This window comes from Thamnophis elegans, chromosome 2, assembly GCF_009769535.1.
Source record: "Thamnophis elegans isolate rThaEle1 chromosome 2, rThaEle1.pri, whole genome shotgun sequence".
In the NCBI taxonomy this organism is placed as follows: Eukaryota; Metazoa; Chordata; class Lepidosauria; order Squamata; family Colubridae; genus Thamnophis; species Thamnophis elegans.
Window position 1 is genome coordinate 81,927,649 of NC_045542.1, and position 27,653 is coordinate 81,955,301.

Below are 27,653 nucleotides of genomic sequence, written 5' to 3' on the forward strand. Positions count from 1 at the left end.
AGATAAAACCAAAATAAAAAAGCTATTTATTAAAATATTAGTAAATATTATTAAACTATTTCTATGGATCTAAATATTGGAGTTATTATTTAAAACAATTTGAGTTGAGGAGGCTTGCACCTATCTATCTTTTTTTATATATTCTCAGTCATAGTTGATTTAAATTCATTTAGTTATCAAAAATATCTTTTTACCCAGTGTTACTATAACAAAGCCCAACAGCGCTTTCAGACCTCTAACAGTGAAGCTGTAGCAGCTTGTTAGTGTTCTACTTTATATTACCTTTAAAAAAAAAAAATTGCAAACCATCGGGCACAAATAACTTTCTTTCAGTAGTTAGAAGTTATTAACATCCCCCACGCAGGAAATTTGAAGGAAGACACATAAGTACTTAGTATAAACTTTCTAATAGTATTTTTATTTACTACAATAAAGTAATGAAAGAACAGGAGCACATTTTGTCTGATGTGGAAAATTATAGCTCCCCCATAAAGTTCCATTCAAGAAAGAAGAGACCCCACGCAATGTCAAATGCCTTCGGTGTGGCAGCTTCCCCAATCATTTTTGGCATTTCTAGGTTAGTCTACACATAAAATGGGTTTCTCTGGAAACTTAAAGTATGCCAACAATTTTTCCAATTCAGAGATAACCACAAATCATGCTAGAAGCAAACACAACCAAATAGCACATTTGTCCTTATGGTTTTTTGTTTTATTGTTCCAGTGGAAAGTTAATTGTTAGCTATTCGTGCTTCTTGGGTTTATATAGTACCACAAATTTGAAATAGTGATTATGTAGTTAGAACTCCTCTGTATAATAGGATTTCTTTTATGGACATATTCAGGAGGAAGGTTTTGCTTCTTTTTCTTCTCATTCCAAATGGGAATATAATCCCAGATCAAAAGGGAAATAAATATAGTTAACAAAAGTGCCACCTACTTATTTAGCCAAAAACAAAACGGAATCATAAGCTACACTACAACTACTATTATGTGTTTTCACGAAGTTACAGCAGACTTCGAGTCCTTTAAATAATTATTCCGGTCCAAAAAAGTGATGTCTTTTATTGGATGTTCCTTAATTATTTTTATGCATTAGTTCAGGACTATCAAAGAACGTAGGCATGAAGACAGAGAGGTCCATTCCAGTAAGAACAAACAATACACTATTCTCCCTTATCTGATGGAAATATACACTTTGCTCAAGTAAATGCTAAGAAACATTACCTACATATAACTCCTCAATCTCTTTGATATCATGCTGTGAAATTGTCATAGTCATGAAACATACAGGGGGGGAGATAACCTTGGCCTCACATCACACATTGTCAAAGGTTAATATTTTTTGGTCCTGTTTTACTAGCTAAATAAGCAGAGTTGGAATTGTTTCATAATTTATAATCCAACTCATTTCACGTACGATATAGAAAACTACTATCAAATTGGTATCAGAAGAAAAACTGAGGGGATTTTTTTTTCCAAATCTCCTTTATTATGGTATTGTACAAGCCAAACCACATATACTTTCCTAAACTGCTTTAAACTTATAAAAGAAAAATAGCCCAACTTGATCAGTACTATTCTTTCTATTAGCATGGAATGCTGAACATGGCTTATTTATAACTAAGCTTACCTACTTATTCCAACTTTTTAAAAACTATTCTGGTGAAAGCTTTCTGATAGATATGGACTTCAATATCTATTAAGGCTCAACTACAAATAACAATAGCATATGGAGGATGACCAGTTACTTCTCCAAGTTTCAAAGATCATGGTTAATAAATAAAAGAGAAAAAAAGAAAATAGATGCACTATGTGCCTAAGGATCTAAGAGTAAGTGGAAGAAGGTATTAGATCGCAATCATGATGGTCTGATTTTGTGGTGTTAAGACCTGTGTGCAGAAATGTGAATATATAGATTTAATTATGAAACTAAAGATAAAATGTATGCAGAAAGTATAAATTGGTGTTGTCCCAGTTGCTATGGAGGGATTTTAAGTAGGAATCCATAAACTAGTGATAGTTGCATGTTACACTTCAGTGAATGTTCATAGTGGAAAAACTGTGCAACATTATGAATGAATCAATCTGGGGAAGGGGGTACAGTTCCCCAACCTTTCCAGCTTTGCAGACCAGCCAGGGGCGAGAAGGGTTGGTTCCATGTGAGTGGCAGGCAAGTACATGTGCTTGCAACTTCATTTGCACAAGCAGCGGGAACACGCACAAGCCGCTCATGCTTGCCCACTGCTCACGCAAGGGGGAATGCACACATGCACTCACCTGCCACTTCCATGGCCCGGTTCTGAACGGTTCAAGGCCCGGAAGTGGTCTGCAGCCTGGGGATTGGGGACCCCATCCTATTACATAATATAAAGACATGGATGGAAATAGGCAAAACAAAATGACTCAGCCATTTTAAATGAATAATAACAGTGATTGTTTGGTAGACATCTATTTAATTATTATAACCATGCTAATACAAAAATAATTATTTTAATATGTTGTTTAAACTTGAATCTATTAAAGTGTATGCACGGCAAAAAAAGCACTGTAAAGCTAAAACATTATTGATTTATGATTAAAGGTAGAGATAACTTTTAATGAAGGATACTAAAATGATGGGAATTTCTGAATGTGGAGCACTAATAGGAAGGATTAAGAAGGGAAAGGACTATAATGAACTATAAAAGTAGAATGAGTACTGAAGCGAAGGTGGAAATACTGTATGAAAAGCTATTAAGAGTCAGATAATTTCCCAGCAGATTGAATAAAACATTAAGGAAGGAGGATGCAAAAGAGAGATAAGAATTATGTTACATTATGCTGCAAAAGTATGATGAATTATGTTAACGAAGTAAGAAAAAGAATGATTACTAGATGTGAAACATGCTCTGATTTTTTTTTAAAGTGCATATATAAGAAAGGTTCCTGCAGAAAGTAAGAATAAAAGATTTTGCATAATATCTAAGAAAGAATGTTGTCAAAGAGAACAAGGAACACTTAAAGATAAAAGTGCAGAATCATTTTGATGTAAAAAGACAATGATTTCAAAAGTGGGTGAAGAGAAGAACTATTTAAGAGATTTGCATGGGGATGATAGAAATGTGTCAAAAACAAGTGTTGCAAATATAATTGTCCAAGAAAAAATGATGAAAGGAAGTCGTATACACTGTGAGAATGTTATCAATGGAAAGGCTGAAGCTGTAGTCAGTGTAACTGGAGAAATATTAAAATTATGACATAGTTTGTTTATAAAGTGTCTATGTAGTTTATTAAACAGATGTGCTTGGGGTTGGAAAAAAAAGAGAATACAAACTACAAAAAAAGTATGAAAAAAAAAACCCAAGAGGGGGTTTAGTTTGTTAAGTGTGCTTGGGAAAGCATCTAGCAGAATTTTCAAGGAGACAATATGACAAGTGACAATGAGCAAAATATGTGAAGTTCTGAACAGATGGTATGCAGACCAGACTTCTACCATGTCACTGAGAAATTATGAATAAGAGAAATATGTCTATTGCGTGTTAGTCGATTTAGAGAAAATATACGATGAGGTAATTACGTTTGAATTATGTTACATTTTGCACAAATAGGGAATTGGTGGTTGGTTGCAGAATCATATAAAGAACAGCTTATGAACAGCTTATGACAGAAGCAAATAAAGTATGAGAATTAAGAAGTGCTTAGCAAATCAGTACTGAGCAGGGAGTTAAAACAAGGATGTGTGATGTCTCCGTTGTGTTGCTCAATGCCTTTACGAATAAATATGTGAGGAATATTTATAAAAAATGATATGCCGCATTTTAGATTTTACATTAACAAATATGGATCAAAAACCTGATGTATCAAAAACCAGATTAGTTATGTTTCACAGGGAAAATGCAGAGCACAATTAAAAGGTATACATAAAGGGCACTGATTTAAAAATTGAGCAAGCAGATGAGTTTGTGTACCATTACAAAAGGCCTGCTAAAGGTGGAAAACTGATTTGAAAAACATTAAACAACTAATACAGGAAAAATGCAGGAAGAAGTATAAAGTTAGTTATGAGAAAGGAACATTTGTTGAAACCAGCAAAGGTAGCTTTATAGGAAAACTTGCTTCTGTCTGCTTTTTTCACATTGAAATGAGAATTCTATATGTTAGGAGACATGTAGGTGGAATGAAGTAGGAATGGAGTACTTGAAATAAGAAAACGTAAGAGGCATAAATGAATGGGAGCTGAATGAATATGTACTGAGTATTTCAGTATTGAAGAAGATTTGAAGAAGATTCTGATACTTATAAAAACTAAGAACAATAGCAGAAAATGAACAGAAGACAAGACAGCAAGATAGTGATATCATCACTGATATTACCAATTTACAAGAATTAAGATACTTATAATCTTATTCATGGTCACAAAGAGTCATAAATGACACATGAAGAATGCATGTGTGTATGATAGATGATAGACAGACACAGACACAAAACAAGGCAATGGCAAACCACTTTCGCTCAGAGTGGGGCTACAGATCTGAGTTGCAAAAATTTAGAATATTATTAGTTGGCATCAAAGAAATGCACAATGTTTTATCCACATATTTACAGGAGTTGAGCACTATAAGACAGACTCTTTATCTCTTACTTTTTTAAGTTCTTGGCACAGGAGGGAAAAAAAACATATCCAGTAGAAATGGAGATTGAAATACATTTGTAAAACATGAAACCAACCCATCTCAATCCCAAATCCCTAAAGAAATAAGAGTTTGCTACATTTCGTTATGAGTTCATGTCATTGGTTGCAAAATCACAGATGTTACCCTCTCCACACACAAAAATTCTAATCATACTGTTGTCTAACCATTACCTGATCAGATTACTGTACATCTTCACTTTTATTTTTTCTCTACATCCAACTGCAGTCAGCATCAGATTCCTCTTTTTTCCCCTTCTTTTCTGAATCACAGTAACAACTTTAATTAGGATATTATGACCATTGATGATTTATATAAACCAAGGACTATGCACAAAGCCTACAGTTGGGATCAGAACAGAACACTCTGAATAGACACAGGAAAACATTGTCAAGTTGGCATTACTAATTGACAGATTTCAGGATATTTATTTTAAGACTCTCAACTTGGAAGCATTATAATAGATTATAAGGTTGTAGTATTAATTCAATTTGCCATTGACTATGGTACAGTATTTATCACTATTACTAGGCAATTAAAGTATTTAACGACAAAGTGGTTAGCGGAATTTTGGGTATACCCTAAATGTTGTAAAGAAACTAAAATGGCAAAATACATTTCTTGACGGGAACACAGGAAAATGAACCTTCCTTCCTCCTCTCTTAAAAGAAAAGGGTTGAGAATGTCTTTACTTCCTGTAATCTGTAGCTGAGTAGCAATAAGTTTCCATATGGCTAAAAAAAAAATGAGCTGAGCATTTAAGCAACTGAAAAGCACCAATTATGAAAGAAGGAAATAACTACACTGCAACCCTCAATGCTCCTGAAAATACAGTTTCAGAATAGAGCAATGACACTTTTTTTCCATAACAGAAATACAATAAGACAATTCCTCATTTAGGACCATGAAACGGGAAATTCAGGGAATTTTTACTCCCTCTCAAGGAGGTAGAAAACATAATTGTAATGCAGCCAGAAGGCTCCTGGGATGCTTTATGAAACTCTTTTTTAAAAAACCACACATTTGGCACCAACAATTAAGATTAACGTATCTGCTAAAATTTACAAGCAAGCCACAGACAGGGAAGATAATTTTTAGAAAGTTATTTCTATCAGAGTCTCAAGGTATCTATATCAGGGTTCTCTCAAGGTGCATTATTTGTTAGGCAGGAGTCACTAAGGAAACGTTGATACTGTGAGAAACAAACATCAAAAAGGAGAGTACACAAAGATAGCATAATCTGGTGGTAGAAGCTATATAATTCAACCCTCAATTTTCTGGCTTCCAGAGATGTTGAAGTTTGCAAGTTAAATATTACAAGATATAACATTTATTGTAGTAAATGAGAAAATAAATTTCCTCCTATAATTTGTAATGAAATTCATCTTACGATTAATCCAGATAAAAAAAGATAGAAGATCAAACCATCCTGGCTTGATAGCTATAATTAAGTAAGGTTTGTGTATTTCAACAAACTAGGAGAATTTGACATGTTCCAAGCCACAAACAGAAAATAGTTTCTTGCTTTTATCTTCTCCTGCACTGAATTGGCAGTCAACATGATCAGTCGTAACTGGAAAAATGAAGATGAGTTGAAAACTGCGATAGAGTTGAGCTATAGTTTTCAATAGCAACAAGAAGATTTACCGAAAACCGAATCATTTTTGTGATCACTACTTTTGATCCCTTCTGAATAAATCGCTGAGACCATTTTATAGTCTCTCTGGTGCCCAAAACAGAATTTCCAAATGCCAGAATCATTACTGAAACCTTAAATCTTTACGGAAAGGACAAGAAAGGACAAGGAGCCCAGGACAGATGTAACTGTTACTACAATGAAAGAAGAGACCAGATTATGCCTAAATGTGAAAAATCATTATTATTTTTTTAAGGCAGGAAGTATTTGCATACACTTTGATGTAGTCTGGTTAAACCCAAAACATCCTTCAAAAGCCATGTGTCTTTAATTGAGATTAAGGCAGCGGAAATGGGATCTGTAGCTTTCCTCATTTCCTGCTTGTCTGCATTCATTTCCCCCTTTTTTTTCCTTCCCTATACCACCCAATGCTCCACATAAACTATCTGCAGCAATTTTATCTTCTGAGTAGCCTCAGAGATGAAGACTAAATGCTTAGTTTTCTGCAGATTCTAAGTCAATAATAGTGATAGACCGCCATGAATTATCATTTAATAACCAGATCGAGAGTAAAATAGGTTCACAGACAGCAAAATCATCCTCTCTTCCTCTGCAATCCTCCAGGAAACAGGTGGTAAGATCTCTGGGATTAAATTCTAATTATTTGCCACAGTGAAGAAATACAACCAGAAAAAACAAGAAAGCAATTTTGCCAGTAAAAGCCTTCATTATGACAGCTTGCTCAGTTGTGGCGGATAAAGAGGCAGATGATTCACTGGAAGAAGAGCTGAAATGAACATGCTGTGCAGATTTTGGTACTACCTCTGCCATCTAATCCATCTTTTGTGCCCACTCACCCACAGTAGTTCATCCTAATGTAATTCAGCGTGCTGCATATACAGTATAATTGGATTGCTGTCCTGTAACAATCAGCAGCTATAAAAAGAAGTCAGAGAACAATACCTATCATGATAAATTAAGGACTCTGTGATCTCAAGTTAAATTTGATTCCCGGTGATTATCTGACACAAAAGGAGTGGCTAAAACAAGGTGAACATTAAGAATGAAGTTATCCAATTTTATTCACGGGGTTCTATAAATAGAATTCTGGGGGCTTCAAGGCAAATAACCAGAGAAATGTTAAAACTCCTATCATAAAAATGTATTTATGTGGTTTAAAAACTGGCATTTAAAAACCAGAAATATTTTTATTAGGTATAGTAAGAGGAAATTTCTGTAAGAAAACTCAGTATATCATACTGCACATAACAACAGCGGCTAGAATCGCCTACGCACAAAACTGGAAACAGGACAACACTCCCTCCGATGGATAAAAAAGGTGCTAGACTGTGTGGAGATGGACAAGCTAACTATGGAGTTAAAAGAAAGAGGAGAAACGGAGTATTATTTATTTTGGGACACATGGTATAATTGGTTAGAGAAAGAAGTAAAGATTAAACATAAAGGTAATGTAAGAGTTACATTAAAGTTAAAAGGCAATATATATACTTAGGAATACTGACACAATTTATAAAATAGAGATGTATATAAATGGAAAGAAAGAATAATGAAATAACCATTATGCACTTATGAGTGAAACTGATACTGAAGCGCTGTAAAGATTGAAAATGTGATATAAATGAGGAAATATGTTCAATAAAAATAAATAAATAAATATAAATAAAAACTGGCATGTTCAACTGGAGAACTGCCTAGCAAAAAGCCTGTTCAACATTTCATACAGGGACTCAACTGAAATATTAAATATTTATTACTATGTTTCTTCCTTAGTGTCAGTGTGCTTTACAAAAAAAGGTCACTGAATCACAGTAATAATAAACAAATGTTGCTAAAATTACAAATATTTTCTGAATCATAACTGTTAATTGTTTACCAAAATAATATAATACGCTAAATATCTGTATACAACTGAAAACATCAAGGGATATAGTAGTCTTCTTCTGAATTCATTGAGATGCTCTTATCAGAAGAATTATCTGCTTATGCTATTCATAAAATGAGATAGTTGAATCTAGAGGGACACAGTGGCTCAGTGGCTAAGACACTGAGCTTGTCGATCAGAAAGGTCGGCAGTTTGGCAGTTCGAATCCCTAGCGCCGCGTATCAGAGTGAGCATGTAAAAATGCAAGTAGAAAAATAGGAACCATCTTTGGTGGGAATGTAATAGCGTTCCGTGTGTGCCTTCGGCGTTTAGTCATACCGGATCCTGAGCACAACAGTCTTTTTAAAACTTTTTGAACAGTAGCATTTCAAACTGCATATTTATAAAATCTGGTTTTTATGAAATATCTGTCAAGATTCAAAGTGTATTCAAACCGCTTTCACTTTTACTGCTTCTCAGCTTGCCAATGAACTTTAGGAAACTTTAGGGGGGAAATCTAAAAAGAAACAAGTGGTAGATTAAGACAGAATCAGTTTAGTATAAGGATTAAGGCATCAGGCTAAAAACCAGGAGATCTTTAATTCTGATCATTCCTTAGGCACAAAACCAGCTGGGTGATCTTGGGCCAGACACTCTTTTTCAACCCTAGAAAGGAGACAATGGCAAATGACTTCTGAAATTTTGCCAAGTAAACTAGTTCATGCAGTCAACACTGATTCAAAAGCACACATTTTTTTAAAACCGCAATTAAAAGGCCTCTTCCATTTTCAGGGAAGCTATCAGGGAAAAAAATAATGATTTATTTCCAGCTCAGTACCATAAACTGAGTTGCCATTATATAATTTATTCAACTATTGTACTCTACCGTTGGGTTAGCACGTAATATTTTGCTCCATGCCTAGATTCAGCACTAGTTGGGTTCACTGGAAGGTCAACTAGGAGCCTGTTAGCCTACTTCACAATTTGGCTTGACCTGATGGAACATGCAAGGGATTTCCAGGAAATCACACCCAAAACTACAGAAATGAAGTTTTGCTTTTGCTAACTGCTGAGAAGTTCACCACCTCTGTTCTGCAGATGGGAGAAAATGGAAAAAGAAGAAAGGGAAATGTAGTTGCTTTAATCTGAATCTAAATGGTATGGGTTTGCTGCTGGTGAATTCTTTAAAGTTCATCATTAAAATTATTAATGGATTTTCCTTCTATTAATTTGTGTGATCTCCTGACAAAACCACCTAGGTGGCACTTGCCAAAACCTGCTATATCTAGCTAGACAGTAGTTCTGCAACACTGATTCTTCTTAAAACAAAACTAAAAAAAGTTTAAAGCAGCATATTCATTTACCACCAGAAATCTAGAGCACTCCTGTAATATACTATGCTATTTTTATAAGGCTTGCACTTTGATTTTCCAAAACATCTGAGTGCTGTTCAGCACTAGTATTCTGTTTCTATCACTCTGGAATTTTGCATATGTACACTCTTAGGCACAGAAAAGTAATCTCTGCAAATTTGGGGTGGTGAAATTGCACTCAAAAATCCTGACAAAAGGCTGGAAAGAAAACATCAGCGGCCCCAATTCTTCAACTGGAGTCATTTCCTCACAAATGATTTATAACACTTTCTAACATCACGCGACCTTTATTGTGTCAGCATAATAGTAGTGGGGATAAGCTCTGACATTTTTGGTATGTAAGTACACTTCACTGGGGAAGCCTCCCCCCCCCCCCCAGTATTTGCAATAATTCAGGTAGGCCTGAGAGCCAAAAAAACAAGTTACTTTTCTCGTTAGCAAATTCAACTTGATGAAAATTTAGTCAGCTCTTAAATTACTGAGTGAATATATTTCATAGTACTTGACTTATTCTATCAATCTTCATAATCTTGTAGATTCTATTTCAATATTCACTTCAGATAATACAGGGTACACCCATGATGGCGAACCTATGCCATGCATGCATGCCACAGGTAGCACACGAAGGCCTCTATGCCGGCACGCGAGCGGTTGCCCAGCTGAGTTCCACCAAACATGTGCGCATGCCTCCCACCAGCCAGCTGATTTTCAAGCCATCGAGAATATAACTATATACATCCAACAGGAACAGGATGTTTCTCACAGGAGCAAATAAGAGGTAAATCCTAGAGAGGCAGGAAATGCATCACTGAACAATGGAGATTAATGCTAGAGAGGAATAAAACGGCATACAAGGCCGACATATAACGGCATATAACACCTGTAACAGTGTAGGCATGCACAGGGGATGGGGGGAACGGGCACAGGGGGGTCAGACATGCGCAGGGGGGTGGGGGGTACGCATTGTATTATGAGTTTGGGCATGTGCGCACGCTTTCAGTATGCAAGGACAAAAAGGTTCGCCATCACAACATAGAACAAGAACCTTGACACAAATGTTTACCTCAAAAAAGATAGAAAGATCAAAAACTGAAACCTAAAAATACCAAGAAGTAGGTTTTAAAAGAGAAATATTTGTTCAGTGAAGTTAAAGTAACAGAGATGGTTAGCAGATATTCTTCGAGCAACCTTCACTCTTTCAGTATCCTCTTTTAGCAGCCCTCAGAGATACATAACTCACTACTGCTGTTAAAAATATTGACAGATTTTTGTCATTTTGGGGCAGGAAACAGTGGAGGTTGCAATATAAGCCTTAAAATAGGCATATCATATTTAAAAATAAATAGCCCTCAATTCCCTTAGAGGTTTACTATTTTCCATATGTGTGATGTACCCCGTTTCTTTTGGGACCCACTAATTCTCTCCCCAATTTTTAAAAGCAGCCTTTGTCCATTCTTGCAGGTCACAAAATTTAAATATGCAGAATCTTAATACTTAACATCAAAGGTTTCTACTGTCATGGAGCTCATAAATTTTTGGTTTCACAAAAGATATGTAACAAGAAAGCCAAAAAAATTTTATGGTGGTTTGGGGGTTATTTTTAATTCCTCCCTTTCATATTAAACATATTGATTTTTAAAGGCTTGACTCATGTTTTTGTGTGCAGCTGACTCAGTTCCATCTTTTTCAAAGGGGGCCAAAGAGCCTTCCTCCTACTGGTTTCTAGTTTGCATATTTATTTATAAAAGCCCATTCCAGTATTACGTGTTTCTAGAGTCCATCCCGCAGTAAGGCGATAGCAAAAGAAGAGAAAGAAATTGGTACTTCACAAAGCATCCTCTCTCCACTAGACTTGAGATGAGTGGAGAATCTAAATACACATTGAATGGAAATTCTGGATTTTGGAAACCCTAAACATGTGGCTGGCACTAGATCACTATGGCTTGCTTTTTTGCCCCTGTCCATACTATCCTCAATTCCTATATAGATTTATTGTTAACATTGACACTGTCATCCGTTATCTCCAGCACATCCTTGAAATGAAGAGAGGTAGGAAAGAGTTGAGGAGTACTCAAACGCCAATATGATTTTGTGCCAAGTGTTCCTAGTCAATACACCTATGGGTCAAAGGGTTAGAAACATACATAGTATTTATTTATATCCCAATTTCATTGCTTTTATCAATATCTCAAATCAGTGAACATAATACTCCTTCTTCCTCCTAGTTTCTCCACAACAACCCTGTGAGGTGAGTTGGGTTGGGAGAGATTTCACCCAGCTGGCTTTCATGCCTAAGACAGGACTAGAGTTCACTGTCTCCCTGTTTCTGGTCTGGTGACTTAACCGCTAAACCAAACTGACACTTAATATATTTTCTTAAAATATGGGAACTGCAAGGAGAACTGTGTTGTGCCCAAGCAGGAGCTAATCCTTACCTGAATAGTCAGCTTTTCAAACAACTAGAAGAGTTTAAAGTAGCTCTGGAGTTGCATCTGTGCAAACAAATCTTCCCTGCGCCAGACACTGCTTCCGAGTCTAGAACAAAACGGCCTTACTTTAAAAAGTAAATATTTTGCTAGGTTCTCTTTTCCTTCCATCTTCCATTTACTTTTTGTGTTCCCAGCCTGTCACAACTGAATTTGTCTTACCAGCAGCTGTAAAAGAGTTATTTTAGGGTAAAAAAGGCTCTTACTGTGAAAGTGCCACATATGAGGTAATTCTTCCCCTTTATTAAACCATTCCCCAGAGAGAACAAATCCAACTATTCCTTTTGACATTAAAGCACAAGAGAGGATGCAGAGTTACAATTACAGGCTGTTAACAGGATGATTGCAGGGTTTTCTGATTAACTAATATCCAATCCTAGTGGAAAGGTACATTTACATTGGCAATGTCTCCTATGATGTAACGGTAGAACTAATCTACCATAGTAGGGTTTAAATATATCCAGATTATGTATGTATTTTACCTATCTATACAATCTTGCAGGCTTCTCATTCTCTGTGGGCAGGAACCCCATCTGAAGTTCTGACCACACAGAACGGGAAACTGACTCTAGAATCTTCTAGCACTCAAAAGGATATAATTTATTATTAATTATTATAAATTATTAACTCACAATATATTTATAATTTATTATTATTATAAATTAACTAGTAAATTAAGGATTCTCTCAGTACTCTTTAACATCGTCTTCAGGGTGGTTTTTCATGCAGTGGCTCAGTTGCTAAGACGCTAAGTTTGTGAATCAGAAAGGTCGGCAGTTCGGCGGTTCAAATCCTTAGCACGGCGTAACTGAGTAGGATCCTTTTACTTGTCCCAGCTTCTGCCAACCTATCAGTTCGAAAGCATGTAAAAATGCAAGTAGAAAAACAGGAACTACTTTTGGTGGGAAGGTAACAGCATTCCATGCATCTTTGGCATTTAGTCATGCCAGCCACATGACCACAGAGACGTCTTCAGACAGCATTGGCTCTTCGGCTTTAAAACGGAGATGAGCCCTTAGAGATGGGAATGACTAGCACATATGTATGAGGCGAAACTTTACCTTTACTCAGGGTAACTGGAACAATCATCAGTACAGTATTCAAGTTCTAAAGATCGATCTGATCTGAAGGTAAAGACCATTGAATCGGTGGTCGTCTTCCCTACAAAATGTTTTAGCATAGTAACAAGTCTCCAAAGTAGCATTTGCAGAAAATAGTTTCAATGTACAGTTGCTACCCTTTCCATGCTGCACATCTAGGAGCAAGCTAGGCACCACAAAAGATTAAGAATATGGACAGGAAAGAAATCTCTGTCCCATTTAACTCATATGAGTTAAAACTACTGCAAATGGCCTCACTGTATTTTGGCTTTAAGGAGCATAACTCTATTTCACAAAACCTTATGTTTCACTTTTCTCTTCAGACCAGCTCTCAAGTAATTGTTGGAAAAGTTTTAGAATCAGATACGCACTGGCTTTTACTACATTCATCATAATCACCCTGAGCCTGAATACCCATAAAGCTTTATTTTTCCTGGAAAGATAACTCCTGCCATGAGTTTAAATTTAGAGATGATTGCAAAACACTTCATTTGGTACATTTTGGCCATGTAATATCCAGCACTCCTACCATGCAGCCAAACTATAACTGCATGGAACATCCTGACAACATAGGAGATGGAATCCTTCCTAAGTAAATTTAACAAAACACTGGAAACATATCAGCTATAGCTTTTTTTTTTTAATAGAGTGAAGAATTCAACCCAGCGTGTAGCATGGCAAATAACTGGGATTTAATTTTGGTTGAATAATTTCCCCCACCCACCCAACAAATGTACCTTGCCAAACTGTGTTCCACTAATATAAACTGAACAGTTTCCGGAAACAGAAGTTGTCATTATCAACTGCATGCAGAACTGATTCCCCTTCCTCTCAAAATCTGATCTGGATTCTATTTTTGCCCTTAAACAAAGAGAAAAATACCATATGTACCTGTTAGAATGACCTTACATTTCTGGGGTGGGGAAAAGTATTAAATCTGCCGGAATCCAGAGGAACCAACTCCTTAGAATTTTTTTTTCAAATTTTCTTAATATTTTCCCATTCCATTTGATTTGGCAAGATAAAAGTATCGGCATATTCCCAACTATTCAGATTTCCGAATACAAATTGATAAAGTTCTGGATTATAACACTGAAGATTTAACTGCAGTTTAAGAAAAGAAAAAGGTGTGAATAATTGATGTGGCAATACCAGGAGATAGTAAAGGAGAAGAGAAAGAATTGGAGAAGATTGTAGAAGTATCAAAATCTGAAAATCGAAGTTGAAAGACTATGGCATTAATTGATCAATAGTTATCAGCATAGTGGGTGTGATTCCAAAACACTTTGGACAGCACTAAGAATATTTGTGCATTGACAGAATTTCTGTCATTTATAGAAGGCTACACTGTTTGGATCCACATTGTATTATGCTAATACATTACAAAATCTTAGATTCTTTGGAAGGACTTGAGGCCTATGAAGGCCAACACCAGTTAAAAAACCAGAAGTGATTTCACATTGTTCTTTATATGATGATGATGATGATGATGACGATGATGACGACGACAACAACAACAGGTACTTTGAGTGCAATCTGAAATGGCATAGGTCCGGGGGTGGTGAACCTAAGGCACGCATGCCACAGGTGGCACACGGAGCCATTTGTCAGGGCACGCGAGGCGTTGCCCTGTCAGCTGGTCAGCGTGCATGCATGCTCTGGCCAACTGAGTTCAGCCTTTTTTAAAGCCATTTTTTGCCCTCCCCAGGTTCCAGAGGTTTTATAGGAGCCTGGGGAGGGTGAAAAGAGCCTTCCCCCCGAGGCCCTCCAGAGGCTTCAGGACTTCCCTGAAACCTCCAGAGCGCAAAAAAACAGCCCTATGGGCAAATCGGAACTTCGGGAACGGACTTCCGGTTTGCTTGTAGGGTCAGTTTAAGCCCTCCGGAGGCTTCACAGACCTTCAGGAAGCTTCCCTGAAGCCTCCGGAGGACGACAAATGACCCTATGAGGAAACCGGAAGTGACTTCCAGTTTGCTCGTAGGGTCGATTTAAGCCCTCTGGAGGCTTCCCTGAAGTCTCCAGAGGTCCTCCAGGGAGGGCGGGAAAGGATATTTTCACCCTCCCCAGGCTCCTATAAAGCCTCTGGAGCCTGGAGAGGGCAAAAAAAGCATGCAAAAAATGGGGGTAGCGCTTCTCATGCATTCATGCACACTGGGGGGTCGCGCATTGCATTATGGGTGTGGCATCCTGGGCATGACCCCCCTGCATTCCCCCCCTTTATGGCATGCGAACCAAAAAAGGTTTGCCATCGCTGATATAGGGTTTCCTGCCTAAGCTGTGGGTTGGACTAGAAGACCTCCAAGGTCCCTTCTAATTTTATTCTATTCAATCCCCAAATATCTGGACCACCATTTGAACACCATAAGCACGGACAAAATCACCATCAGTCAATTGCAAAAGGCAGCTCTATTTGGAACAGCTTACATCCTGCAATGACACCTTTAACACCATCAAACAATATCATCTCCCTATCCCAGGTCCTTTGGAAGGACTGAACAGGTAAATAAAAATGCCAAATCCAGTCTAAACACTTGGCTGATTGGGCAACCAATAATAATAAATAGAATCAGCAGTTTCCAAGTCATTAAATCCGTAGTGTAATGTAATATATCTAGTATATATAAAGTATAATACTTTATACTTAATGCTTTATACTTAATGCTTTATACTTAAGATAAGCCAAGCAGTAGTTTTTACAAATTCTCAGTTTAATGAAAATAATAATCAGGAATATGGACGATTATTTCAATCTCACATAATATTCTATAAATTATATTGTTAAACCACTCCAAACAAAAGATTAATGTCACTCCATCAAATATGGCCTGGGGAATTTAGTGCTGTTGTTATTGTTATTTTTAAATGATGGTGTTGCAAATCATTAAAGAAAATAATGTTCCCTCATATATTCTTTTTTCTAATGTGATTTGCTCAACCATTTTCATTGGAAATTAATAACTATTTGCAGCTATACTCAATTAGAACTTAATATTGTTTTTATCTGTGATCTACCTATTGCAGGCCCTTGCATTGCTTGGTTTTTTTATCTTAACTTTCAAGGACGTATTTTCTTCTTCTGGGTTTAATTGCAAATAATGCAGCAACTTCACTAAAGTTAAGCAGGTAGTATGAGTGGTCCGTGACAGTGAGTAACTGTCAGTGAGAGTATACAGTGACTAACTGAGAATTTAACTGTCAGTGCGAGTAGACAATGACTAACTGAAAATTTAATGAAAATTTCGCCTTCTTGAGTTCCATGATAAATGATTTAAGAAGACTCTCTCCCTTTAAAAAATTCTACCTATTTAGTAACAAGCTCTTGTGAAGCATGTTCTGACCTATTTAAATATACGGCACAGTTAAGAAGCTATAAGAACCATTATTGTTTTGGCTTATATGGTTATTCCTGTGAAATCCCTCACTTCTTGGCAACTGATAAAAAGATTCTTGTACACACAACAGGAACTGTTAATCATAAAATAGGGCTACTAAAGTTTAATTAGGCATAAAATGCCATCCTGCTTCAGTTCCTTGTATTGGAAGGTTAGAGTGATATGAAGCCATTTTAAAAAAAAATATATATTATTCCTGCCATCTGGTATTTACTTCCTTACCCATAAGAGCTGAAGAGATATGAATAATGTGTCCATTTGTTTTTATTAAGAAAATGAAGACATGTTCCACTCTCCCAGCCTCAAAAAAAAATGTAATCGATCTTGCATTTGACTCTAGAATTCATGCTGCAATTAAATGGTTGATAATATACAAGCCCCCAGCTACCAATCCATCAATGTCTAATGTAACTAAGAGAGATGGCTATTCCCAGGCCTAACACTATCTTTTCACTGTATTTCAACTCCAAATACTTGACCCAAAGGTTAAGGATAAAGTATCATAAACAAAGGCTTATGTATGAAGCAAACACAAGCTCCAACTCATTCTTTGATCACCGTGCCTATGTATATCACACCCCATTCTGCCCTGCCACTCCCAATCTTTTTCTTCCCACCCTATCAATGTTCTCAGAAGATAAAATGAAAGAAGACAGTACAGCTTACACACAAAGCACCAAGCTTTGTGTTTTTTACAAACTGTAGAAAGAGAGACATAGTTCAATATATACAATAACAGAAACAACAAGGTATAGCAACAACAAAGTATAGCAATAGAGAGAGATTTTGCTGCTAGTTTAAGTTATTGCTCATAAATTTGAAGAAATTTGACCCTAATCCATGAAAGTCTATAGAGATTCTCAATCATCCAGGTCATGGTTGTCCCAAAGGTGCTTTGTTGAAAAGGCAACTAGATTTTCTTGTTTTGAAACTGTTTCATTTTCATTCAAGAAATATTTTCAAAGGAAAAAACCAAGAAGGTCCAATTGACTTTTGGAAAAAGCACTTTTGGAATAACCCATGAAAGGTTATACTACAAGGATGCATAAGAGTCTCTGTTATTTGTTCACTGCATGAAATATTCCCACATAGACATGAAAGGACAAATTGTATATGGCAATAAAATAGGGTCATTATACACGCTACACAAGATTTCTTCCCCGATTATCTTTTTTTAAATGATGTTAATACTCAAATCAACAGTTTCATTGCTTGATAAAATTTGTTGATCACACCAGATTGGATTCCACATGGCCCTTCACTTCTCAGTGTATTACTGTAGCCTGATGAAGCAGGCTACAGTAAATTAAATCTATGATAGAGAACTAAAAAGCACTGATTGCCTCTACATAATAAAGCATGAGTGGAGCAACTATATAAAGTTAATAAATAAGAAATACAAACCTCTAAGCCCACATCATTTGTTTAAGGATAACATGAAGTTCTACCAAATATCACAGAAAACCACGCTGACCACCATTTATAATAGACAAACACATAGCTAACAATGCCAAATGTATGATAAGATGGGATGTGAAAATTAAACTCTTCAAAGAAACATTGCAGTTCAGAAATTAACTGACAGACAACATGACTCCCTTTGGATTAAGCTGAAGAGTATGGTAAATTGTATGTCCATAGTGTTGCCAGATTCATCCCAGTTTTTGCTTTCCTGCTTAACGATCTACATTATCAGGATACCCAATAACAGGATAAGAATGGATATATCCCACATTTATGGTCACAACTTCTAATGGCAGAGATAGTTGTGTATCAAAAATACTTCCTATAAACTTTTCCCACCTTTTTTATAGCTGTATATGTCAATCCCACCAGGTAGATCAGATCAAAAATCATCTGCACAAGGCGGCTAAAACTGCTTTTGAGAGTAACTATAATAACAGAATTTTGCAAGTTTGAATGTGCTGTGCCTCCTCACCGGGACCTGAGGAGGTTGAACGTAATCCATTTTTTTTCTCTTTGTTGCTTTCATAATGAATCTGGTGTATCATTGCGAGGGTCATCTTTATTGTCTACAATGTCTGACTCCTTTTCTTAAACTGGCTCTATTTCTTCACCTGGTATCCTCTTATTACTTTCCTAAATTATTTCTCTTTCTTTTTTAGGCTTAGTTTGGCCAGGAAACTTTTTCCTGAGGTCCACGTTTAGACTAGCGTGTGGTTAGACCTGGATTCTGTCAATCCAACTCAGCCATGAACTTATCTGAGTAAACCGTAAGGAGCTACCAATTGTCAACCTAGACCAGGGTGGTCAAACTCCTAGCCCATGAGCCGGATCCATCACATGCTAGCCACGCCTATGCCCGGCTTAGCAAAGAGGGGAAAAGTTCCAATATGTTACATGATGCCACCATGATGACATGACTTTGACACCCCTGATCTAGACCATCTTACAGAACCTCTGGGAAGGAGGGGGAGAAAGAGACAAAGAGAAAGAGAGAAAGTGTGTTATTTCAGAAAGCACAAAAAGTGTGATGCAGGTAGAGATTCATAAGTAAAACCCTTCCAAGTGGAAGAAAAATTTTAAAACCATTTTTAATTGACAAGTGCTTACTATACAACTACAAAAAAAGATGAAGACTGTTTTGACTTGTCATTTAGTACTGGAAGTAGAATCACACTAATTGATAGAAGATGGTAATCTGTTAGCTCATAGCATTACAGCCAAAATCAGATCTGTAATTCTTGGACAAACATCCCATGTGGCATTTTTTGGTAGAAGCCAAGCCAAGTTATTATTCTCCTTTTCAACACATTCCAAGCTGTTCAATGCACACAATGTGACATGCAATAAAGTTGTCAAATTGCAGATCCTTGAAATAGCAGATTTTAAAAGATGATCAGTATACACCAAATGCTGCATAAATGGGCATCTCTGAGCAAAACAGCTTTAGCTAATTTCTTTAAACTGGTAACTTCTCCAAACTGATTTAGAAGTCCTTGAGAAAAATTATGCAATGTGTGTATGTGACTCAACATCTCTTTGACAAGGAGAAGCTTCAAAGCCTAGCTTACAATGTCTGACGTGGCCCTTAAACTGATCAAGTTTGTTTAAAAAAGCTCTTTCTTTGCTGTCGCTTGTCATATCCATTAATCTTAGACATCCACTATCCATATTTCATTTTGCATCTCACTTGAAGCTAGAGCTTTGCAAATTCTCCTAAATAATTTACACATGCCATTTTAAGCAAAAGAAGAGAAGGATACGTGCTGACAAAGAACAGGCCATTTGAAGTATCAAGGAAATGATAAATGGAAGAAAAATAAATGCAAAAAAAAAGAATGTAAAGATGTTGCCACATGGCGTGTCCTTTATTCAAAAGTCTGTTTTTTATTATGAAACACTACAGCTTAATAAAGCATAATATCCCTTAATTCAAATGCAATTCCATGACTTTTTTAAATAAGCAAATTGTCTATTACATGTTAATCATGCTGAATTTCATTTTATTGGGAATTGGTTTGAACACAATCTTGGAAGAAAGCGGTTTAAGGAAAGTTGTTTATTATAGGCATTGACTTGAAAATATAATATTCCTTAGCCATTACATTTATATTAATTTGTTCTCAAAAAACATGGGCTTATAACAATATCAATTTGTTCTCAAAAGGTCCTTGGCTTATAACAATATATATTCATATTTCTTTTTATTTGTCAGGTATGTTTTTCCTGTTACTGAAACATCCATTTTTATTATACTATATTTTGTTTTATGCACAATCAGCTCACAGAAATTCAAATGGCTACAGTTATTAATCTAACCACAATATTTTTTTCTTAGGCATACTGTAATGAGCAAACGCATGAGAGAATCAAGATATTTATTAATGCACTTAAACATTTAAAAAGTGTGATCATATTTGCTTTGTTCTCTTCACCATTTTATTTTATAAAAATATCATAATAACCATAGAACATAAAGTTCATTCAAGCCTGAATACACTGTATAGCAGCTGTTGGTAACAGAATTATGGTTCTGCTGTTTGATAATTGTTAATAAAAGTGTGAGGTAATTAATAATGACAGAAATGATCAAAGTAAAATTTACTATATATGTAATGGTCTTTTCCAAACATAACTTCTTTCTGGAGTTTCATGCAACTTTCTCTTGGTGAAACTAATTTGGGATGCTATGCTATCTGTGTGAGGATTAGGACATGTCATCTCAAAAGTTACATGGGTTGAGAACAAACATAACTATCTACCCATTCTTGACCTTATCACAGGTCAGAACCTAAAGAAAGGAAATTCTGGACATGCAAATTAAGTAATAATCAGCATTTAACTGATTAGATACTACCAGGAAAGTGGTTGATACCTGATTTAAATTAGAATATTATATCTTTTGATTCTTGATTTTCACTCCCATACAAATACCCAAAGCTTCCCATCATCACCACTATTTCCTGGCCATATTTGCCAAATTAAGAAGATCAATAAAAGGTTTAGGAAGGATGCTCCCTGAATGTCACCCTAAGTAAGAAAGTATTTATTCAAACATATTCTAATAAGAAGAATTACAATTCAGCACATGCTTATAACATTGCTAAAGGTCCAAACTCATCTGCCAGAAAGGGTAGCTTTATATTACTATGTCTAATTATGAAAGGAATTCTGTATATTACAGCTTATCTGACAGTAAAATCCTCATTTTAAATCAGTTTTAAATGGGGAAAATGATAAAGATTGCTATTATAACTAGTCACAATCTGGCAAAATTGTGGACAAGTATTCTCTGTTCAAAAAATATCAAAGGACAAGTTCAAAGGAGATTCTGATTAGTACCTCCATGAAGGGATTTCAAAGTCCAGCATGACCCATAGGTGGGAGGAAGAGTCATATATGAAAATTCACAGCTACAGCTGCACACGCCTGAGAAATCTTATAACTGCAACCCCAAGATATACAAGCCACGAATAGTCCAGCCAGCTGCCTTCATTTGGGATGAGCAATGCAATGCATGTAAATGGAGATAAAAATAAGTTAAGGCATGCAACCCTCTCAAGCTGGTGGGAAGGCAGTATCATATCACGTGGCAGCATCTTGGTATCTGTCAACACAACATTTTGTCCCAAAGGAACCCCATCTGAGAGGGAAGAAAGATTCATGTAGTATAGTTAGACAGGGTCCAGAACAAAAAGGTTCAAATGAAATTGAAAACAAAGTTGCTTCCCAAGAAACTTAGATGGTATAAGAGAACTGCTGAGCTGCCAAGCCGTTCTCTGAAGAGTGATTCATGGCAATGGTATTTCTCACACCACTTCTCCAACTCCAGCCATCCACCTGCCCCTTATCTTCTCAGATCAGTGTTTCTCAACCTTGGCAGCCTGAAGATGTGTGAACTTCAACTCCCAGAGTTCCCTGGCCAGCATAATTCTCCAGCCAACTTTGAGAGTTGAAGTCCACACATCTTCAAACTGCCATGGTTGGGAATGTTCTGGATTTTCAAATTGAAGCATTATCCATTTTTGCCAGATTAAAAAAAAATGCATGGGCAATATTTTCATGACCAACTCGCTCATGATGGCTGACATTCCAAAATAATAAGGCCATCTAGCCACAGTACTTCTCAGATGGAAATGTGCAATCCAATCTCAAAGTATCCCATTCCAAAAATGAGACTTTGCAAGGTCAGAACGTTTCAGCCTCAAAATATGTTGACCACATCTATTATTTTCTAATACTGAACTGGCAACAGAAACCTTGTGTGAGGTCATCTTATCTCACCATTTATGCCACTCTATAATACTATTTACCATCATCATATAATCTCATATGGTTTACAGATGATTTCTTTTGATTCCTGTTCATTAATTTTAAAAAAATTCAATGCATATTTTGTAAACACTTTAACTCTTAAGCAGAACACTGTTCAACAGATACTTGCCATCAAAGCTTATAACAGTATATAGTCAACACTGCTCATCTTCCTCCATGCATGGCTAGAAAAAAAAAACCAGAAGAGATGCTTATTTTTGAGATTAGCCACAATTTAATGTGTTGTTGTTGTTGTTCTTAATTGTGAAGTTGTGTCCGACCCACTATGACCCCATGGACAACGTTCCTCCAGGCCTTCCTGTCCTCTACCATCCTCTGAAGTCCATTTAAGCTCATGCCTACTGCTTCGGTGACTCCAGCCAGCCACCTTATTCTCCGTCATCCCCTTCTTCTTTTGCCCTCAATCTTTTCCAGCATTGGGCTCTTCTCCAGTGAGTTCCTCCTTCTCATTAGGTGGCTAAAGTATTTGAGTTTCACCTTCAGGATCTGCCCTTCTAAAGAGCAGTCAGGGTTGATCTCCTCTAGGACTGACTGGTTTGATCGCCTTGCAGTCCAAGGGACTTGCAGGAGTCTTCTCCAGCACCATAGTTTAAAGGCCTCAATCTTTGGTGCTCAGCCTTTCTTATGGTCCAACTTTCCCAGCCATACATTACAAGTGGGAAAACCATAGCTATATTAATGTACTATTCAGGCTCTAAACTGCACTTGGTTTAACATGGAATGTAGGGCCAAGTTTAAAAACCCAATTATTGTGTATTTCACTGGATGACTTTAAGTCAGTCATTCTCTTTCAACCTAACCTTCCTCACAGAGGTACTGCAAAGATTAAAATAAAAAATAAAAAGGGGGGGGGAGAGGAAGTATACTACGTTACCTCGATTTCCAAAAGCAAAATCAGGTTACACATGTAATACATAAACAATACTTTAACATTTGATATGTTTCAGATTAATCACAGTTTATTGAAAGTCATACAAAACTACAGTGAGATTAACTTAAAATAGAAGTGAAAATTTGGGAATTCTTTCTTGCAATTACAATAAAAGCACTGAGTTTGAAGAAAGCTAAATATGTTCTCATATTTCTTTTCTGCACTTATTACACTGCCAACCATCTAAGTCATACAAAATCATTGGTTAACTCAGCCAATTCATAATGAATGTATGTGTGTGTGTGTGTATGTGTGTGTGTGTGTGTGTGTGTTGTATTTGTGCTGATAAATAAATAAAGGGAGACTAGTATAGATCTATTTCAAGCTATTTAGCTCTCATCAGCTAGCCATACCCTTACTGGGATTCAAACCTGGGCTGTATTACATATTAGGCAGCTGTGTTAACCACTAAGCCACAAGGTTCTCCTCCTTTATCAGCTATATATATGTATATGTATATGTATATGTATATGTATATGTATATGTATATACATACATACGTACATACATACATACATAAAACCAAGACTAATCACACCAATTAAGTTGGTCCAACATAGATGAGTAAAATCACTATGGCAAAGAGCTACACCTGCACATGTCCTAAATAGACAACTTGACATCGTCATTATATTATATTTTTCATTCATTATATTTTTAGACAACGACTACATATTGTATAACATGTTTTTCAGAAAAAAGATGGTAAAGCAAATTCTATCAAACCTTCAAACAAAAAAATGCTTCAGACTGCACAGGAGCTGTGGCTATTCGTGGGCATGCTTGCAAACACAGCAGGAGCAGCTTGCTAGGCAGCGGTGTGAACCAGGAAAAAGATGCAGCTGCTTCAGCATATTCAAAAATGATGCCTTGAACAAGCTTCTGTGTCTTGTAAAGCATCTCTTTCAAAGGATTTACACAGCCCTCTTGGCCAACATGGAAGACAGCTGCTGGAAGACAGCCATACTGTCCCCAGAAATGAGGAAAGGTAGAGCTCCATGGGACATCAATAAATGCAGCAATGTGAAAAGCAAAGCGCACACCACAGGAAAACAGTAGGCCCACAAGGGACACCTCACGGATAGAGAAACTCTCCTGATTCACACTTTGATCCTGTTCTGTGCGTAGGTAGCAAATCTTGAAGCACAAGTTAAATGCAAACATGCTTCTGTTTTTCTCCCACTTATGAAACTGTTCAAACAGAATAAAATCTGGGAGGAAAATACCTGGAATGCAATCAAACCCAGTAGAATATTATATCAAGGTAAAGGTAAAGGTTTCCCATGTCCAACTCTATAGGGCAGTGCTCATCTCTGTTTCTTACTGAGGAGGCAGTGCTATCCAGAGACATTTCTGTGATCATGTGATCAACATAACTATAGCTGGGGTTCACGGAATGCTGTTACCTTCCCACCAAAGTGGTACCTATTAATCTACTTGCATTTGCATGCTTTCGACCTGCTAGGTCAGGAGTGTCAAACTGGCAGCCTGCAGACCAGATGCATCACATGTGGGCCACACCCACCCCGGTTCTGCAAAGGCAAAAAACGTTGCAATACATCATGTGACATGATAGAGTTTGGCACCCATGTGCTAGGTGGACAAGAACAGGGGTAAGGGACGGGAGTTCACACCATGCCAACTGACAAGCTCAGTGTCTTTAACCACCAAGCTATCGCGCCCCCAAAGTACTATATACTAGATTGGAAAGAGTCAGGTTCCAATCTTCGTTACAGTGATACTCATTGGTTAACTTAATCCAATCACCTTCTCTCAATATAATCTACCTCAGAGAGTTTTGAGAGAGAACAAGGGAATGAAAGGAAGCATATAAGCTTAAGCTTCTGGAATAAAAGGCAGGATATAGATTCAATAAAAATAAAGAAAAACCACCAAAGCCAAGTCATTACAGTATGGATAGGCAACCAGATGTCCTCTATCCAATTTGGTCTTCAATTCCCCTATTTTCTAGGCAGCTTGCTGTACTCCATATGGGTGTTGATCTCCAACCATTAAGTTGTCTTATCCTACTATATGACAAGTTACTGGGACTTGTCACAATGTCAACATCAGTTAAGTATTGGTAATTTGTTTAGAGATATACATGATACCCACCTCTTTAAGGGACTACAGACCATTATGTAGCAAATATTGTTGCCAGCCTCTTCTGAAAACTGATTCATGCGCTAACTCTCATTTTTAAAACTTTGGGACACCTTTCCAACATTGAGGATTTTGCTAACCTTAAACCTCTTAGAACTTAATGAGATATGTGTCAAGTCTAGGAAACTTCAATGTGCCAGCTTAATGCTACACAAGACCAATTCAGGCTTTACTACAAAGGAAAAATTCATCACTTGACCTTTTATACAAAAGCTTTAAGAAGCAATCCATACCCAAGAAGGCAAAGTATTATCAATCATCAATGACAATTAAACACAAATATCACATGAGACAGATAAGACTTATTTAGCCCATTTAACTTTTTAAATAGCTCTTTCTAGGGGTAAAGTTATTTGTCTTTGGCTTACAAAAAGGTGAAATGCAAACACAGAAGGCCATAGCACTTTCTCTTTCTCACATACACGTACACACTGTCTATCACCTCTGCAGAATGAATTAGGTACTTTTTTATTTATTTTTGCAAACCTGCACATAACTTTGCATCTCCAAATAAAGAATTTAAATTTTATTAGATTTTTTTTAAAGGGAAAGGGGAAAAGTCACAGCAAAACCTATTTTAGTTCAAATGTTTGGAAACCAAGGCTGAGTATCACTTCAACTGCAGGAAATACACTTGAGGAAACAAATACACATTTCCACATTGGTAGCAAAGGATAGCACAACCCCTTAGCCTCCCTCCCTCATTAACAATTCATTTAGAAATCAAATTATTTAAATCATGAAGATTGTTCTGCTTCCTATCTTTAGCAATTCAGTAGCATCACTGGCCAAGAGAACAACTGAATGATTTTGGTATAAAATCCAAATACTGACAGTGTGTAGTATATTTTCCTAGGGCTTCTTCCTCCATAACATTTTGTAATTACAGGACTGTAAATGGGAGAGGCACCTCTACTAAGCAGCAAAGATTGCAATACTATAAAAGCAATTGCTTAAGCAAAACAATCCAACCTACAAAGCTCAGCTCTTAGAGAGAAATGACTTACATCAAGGCCTTTCATTTTCATATATAATCACTGGGCTACCGACAAGGAAGTAACAAATAGCAAGTAGGTCTGGTATAGGTCTGGAAACCACCCTGGCAAGGTAGAAGCCTGACAATCTACCCCTCAGCCTTTTGACCAATGCAACTTTCTCTAACCTCTGTGTCCCTTTGGTGCTAGGATAAACGTATTCATGAATTACTGGACCATAAACCCGGTTGCTGGAATTACACCTTCATACAGTATTAAACTGCCAGGGTTTTTCCCCTTCCCATCTCACACTTTCTACTCAATCGCTCCATACTTGCATGCATGTGGTTCCCCACCCATGTTTGTTTTCCCAGGTAAGGCTGCAGGAGTTCTCCTAACCCCAATAATGCCCGATCGGATCCAAGGTGTCCTTTAAACCAAGGTTTCAGTTACCACCACACCCAATACAGATTCACAGGCGACCTGCCACTCACTTTTAAGGGCCACAATGAGTGCCTTTCCATCCTTGATCAGCTCCTTGATGAACTTGTTGGTCTTGTCCAGCTCAGCTTCGTGAGACTTTAGCCTTTCTCGGAACTGGGGGCTGTCCAAACAGCAGTCGCTAAACTCCAAGGCAGGTAGCCCCATGATTTCCCAGAGCCCGTCCAAAGCCAGGCTTACGGCTGAAAAGCAATCAGCTGGAAGAGAAACGTCCAGGAATGGAAAAACCTTTCCTTAAAGCACCTTAAATCGCAAGGGAAGAGCCACCGATCAACGTTGAGAAATGTATCCAGCCCGTCCAGCAAAATGCAAAAATAAAAATAAAATAAAATCATCCGTTTTTAGGCTGCACAGGATCCGCAGACATCAGGAAGTCAATTTGTCAACTTTCGAAGCGGACGAAAAAAGGGGTCTGAAGGACGAAGATCTTGCACCGAGGGCTGTTTCACACCCGCCAGGGGGACAGGACAGAAGCCGTCCGAAAGGAGGGAAACGGCGTTGCCCGAGCAGCAAACGCTACCGCTGCCAGAGGACCGCTGCTCGCGGCCACATTTTCCCAAACACGCTGCAAACTCGGGGGCGGTACGGTCGTGGCTGTTGCCGGAACCTCCAGCTCTTCGCCGGGAATACGTTGCCGCTGCTTGCTTGCCGCAGCCTTGAAGAAAACCCACCCCGCGGGGCCTCTCGAAGCAGGAGTCTTCCGATCTCCAGCTCAGCACAGGCACCTCCGACGGCATCCGGGAT

General features: G+C 37.2%; 1 protein-coding gene across 2 annotated transcripts in view; it reads right to left on the reverse strand.

The window, feature by feature from the left end:
* The window catches only part of ARHGAP26 (Rho GTPase activating protein 26), a 247,694-nt gene extending 220,638 nt beyond the window's left edge, over positions 1-27,056 (reverse strand). For both annotated transcript variants that reach the window (XM_032210266.1, XM_032210267.1), the window contains exon 1: positions 26,903-27,056. In XM_032210266.1, the coding sequence (XP_032066157.1) occupies positions 26,903-27,056 (154 nt within the window). The remainder of the gene's footprint in view (positions 1-26,902) is intronic.
* Between the last annotated feature and the right edge of the window lie 597 nt (positions 27,057-27,653).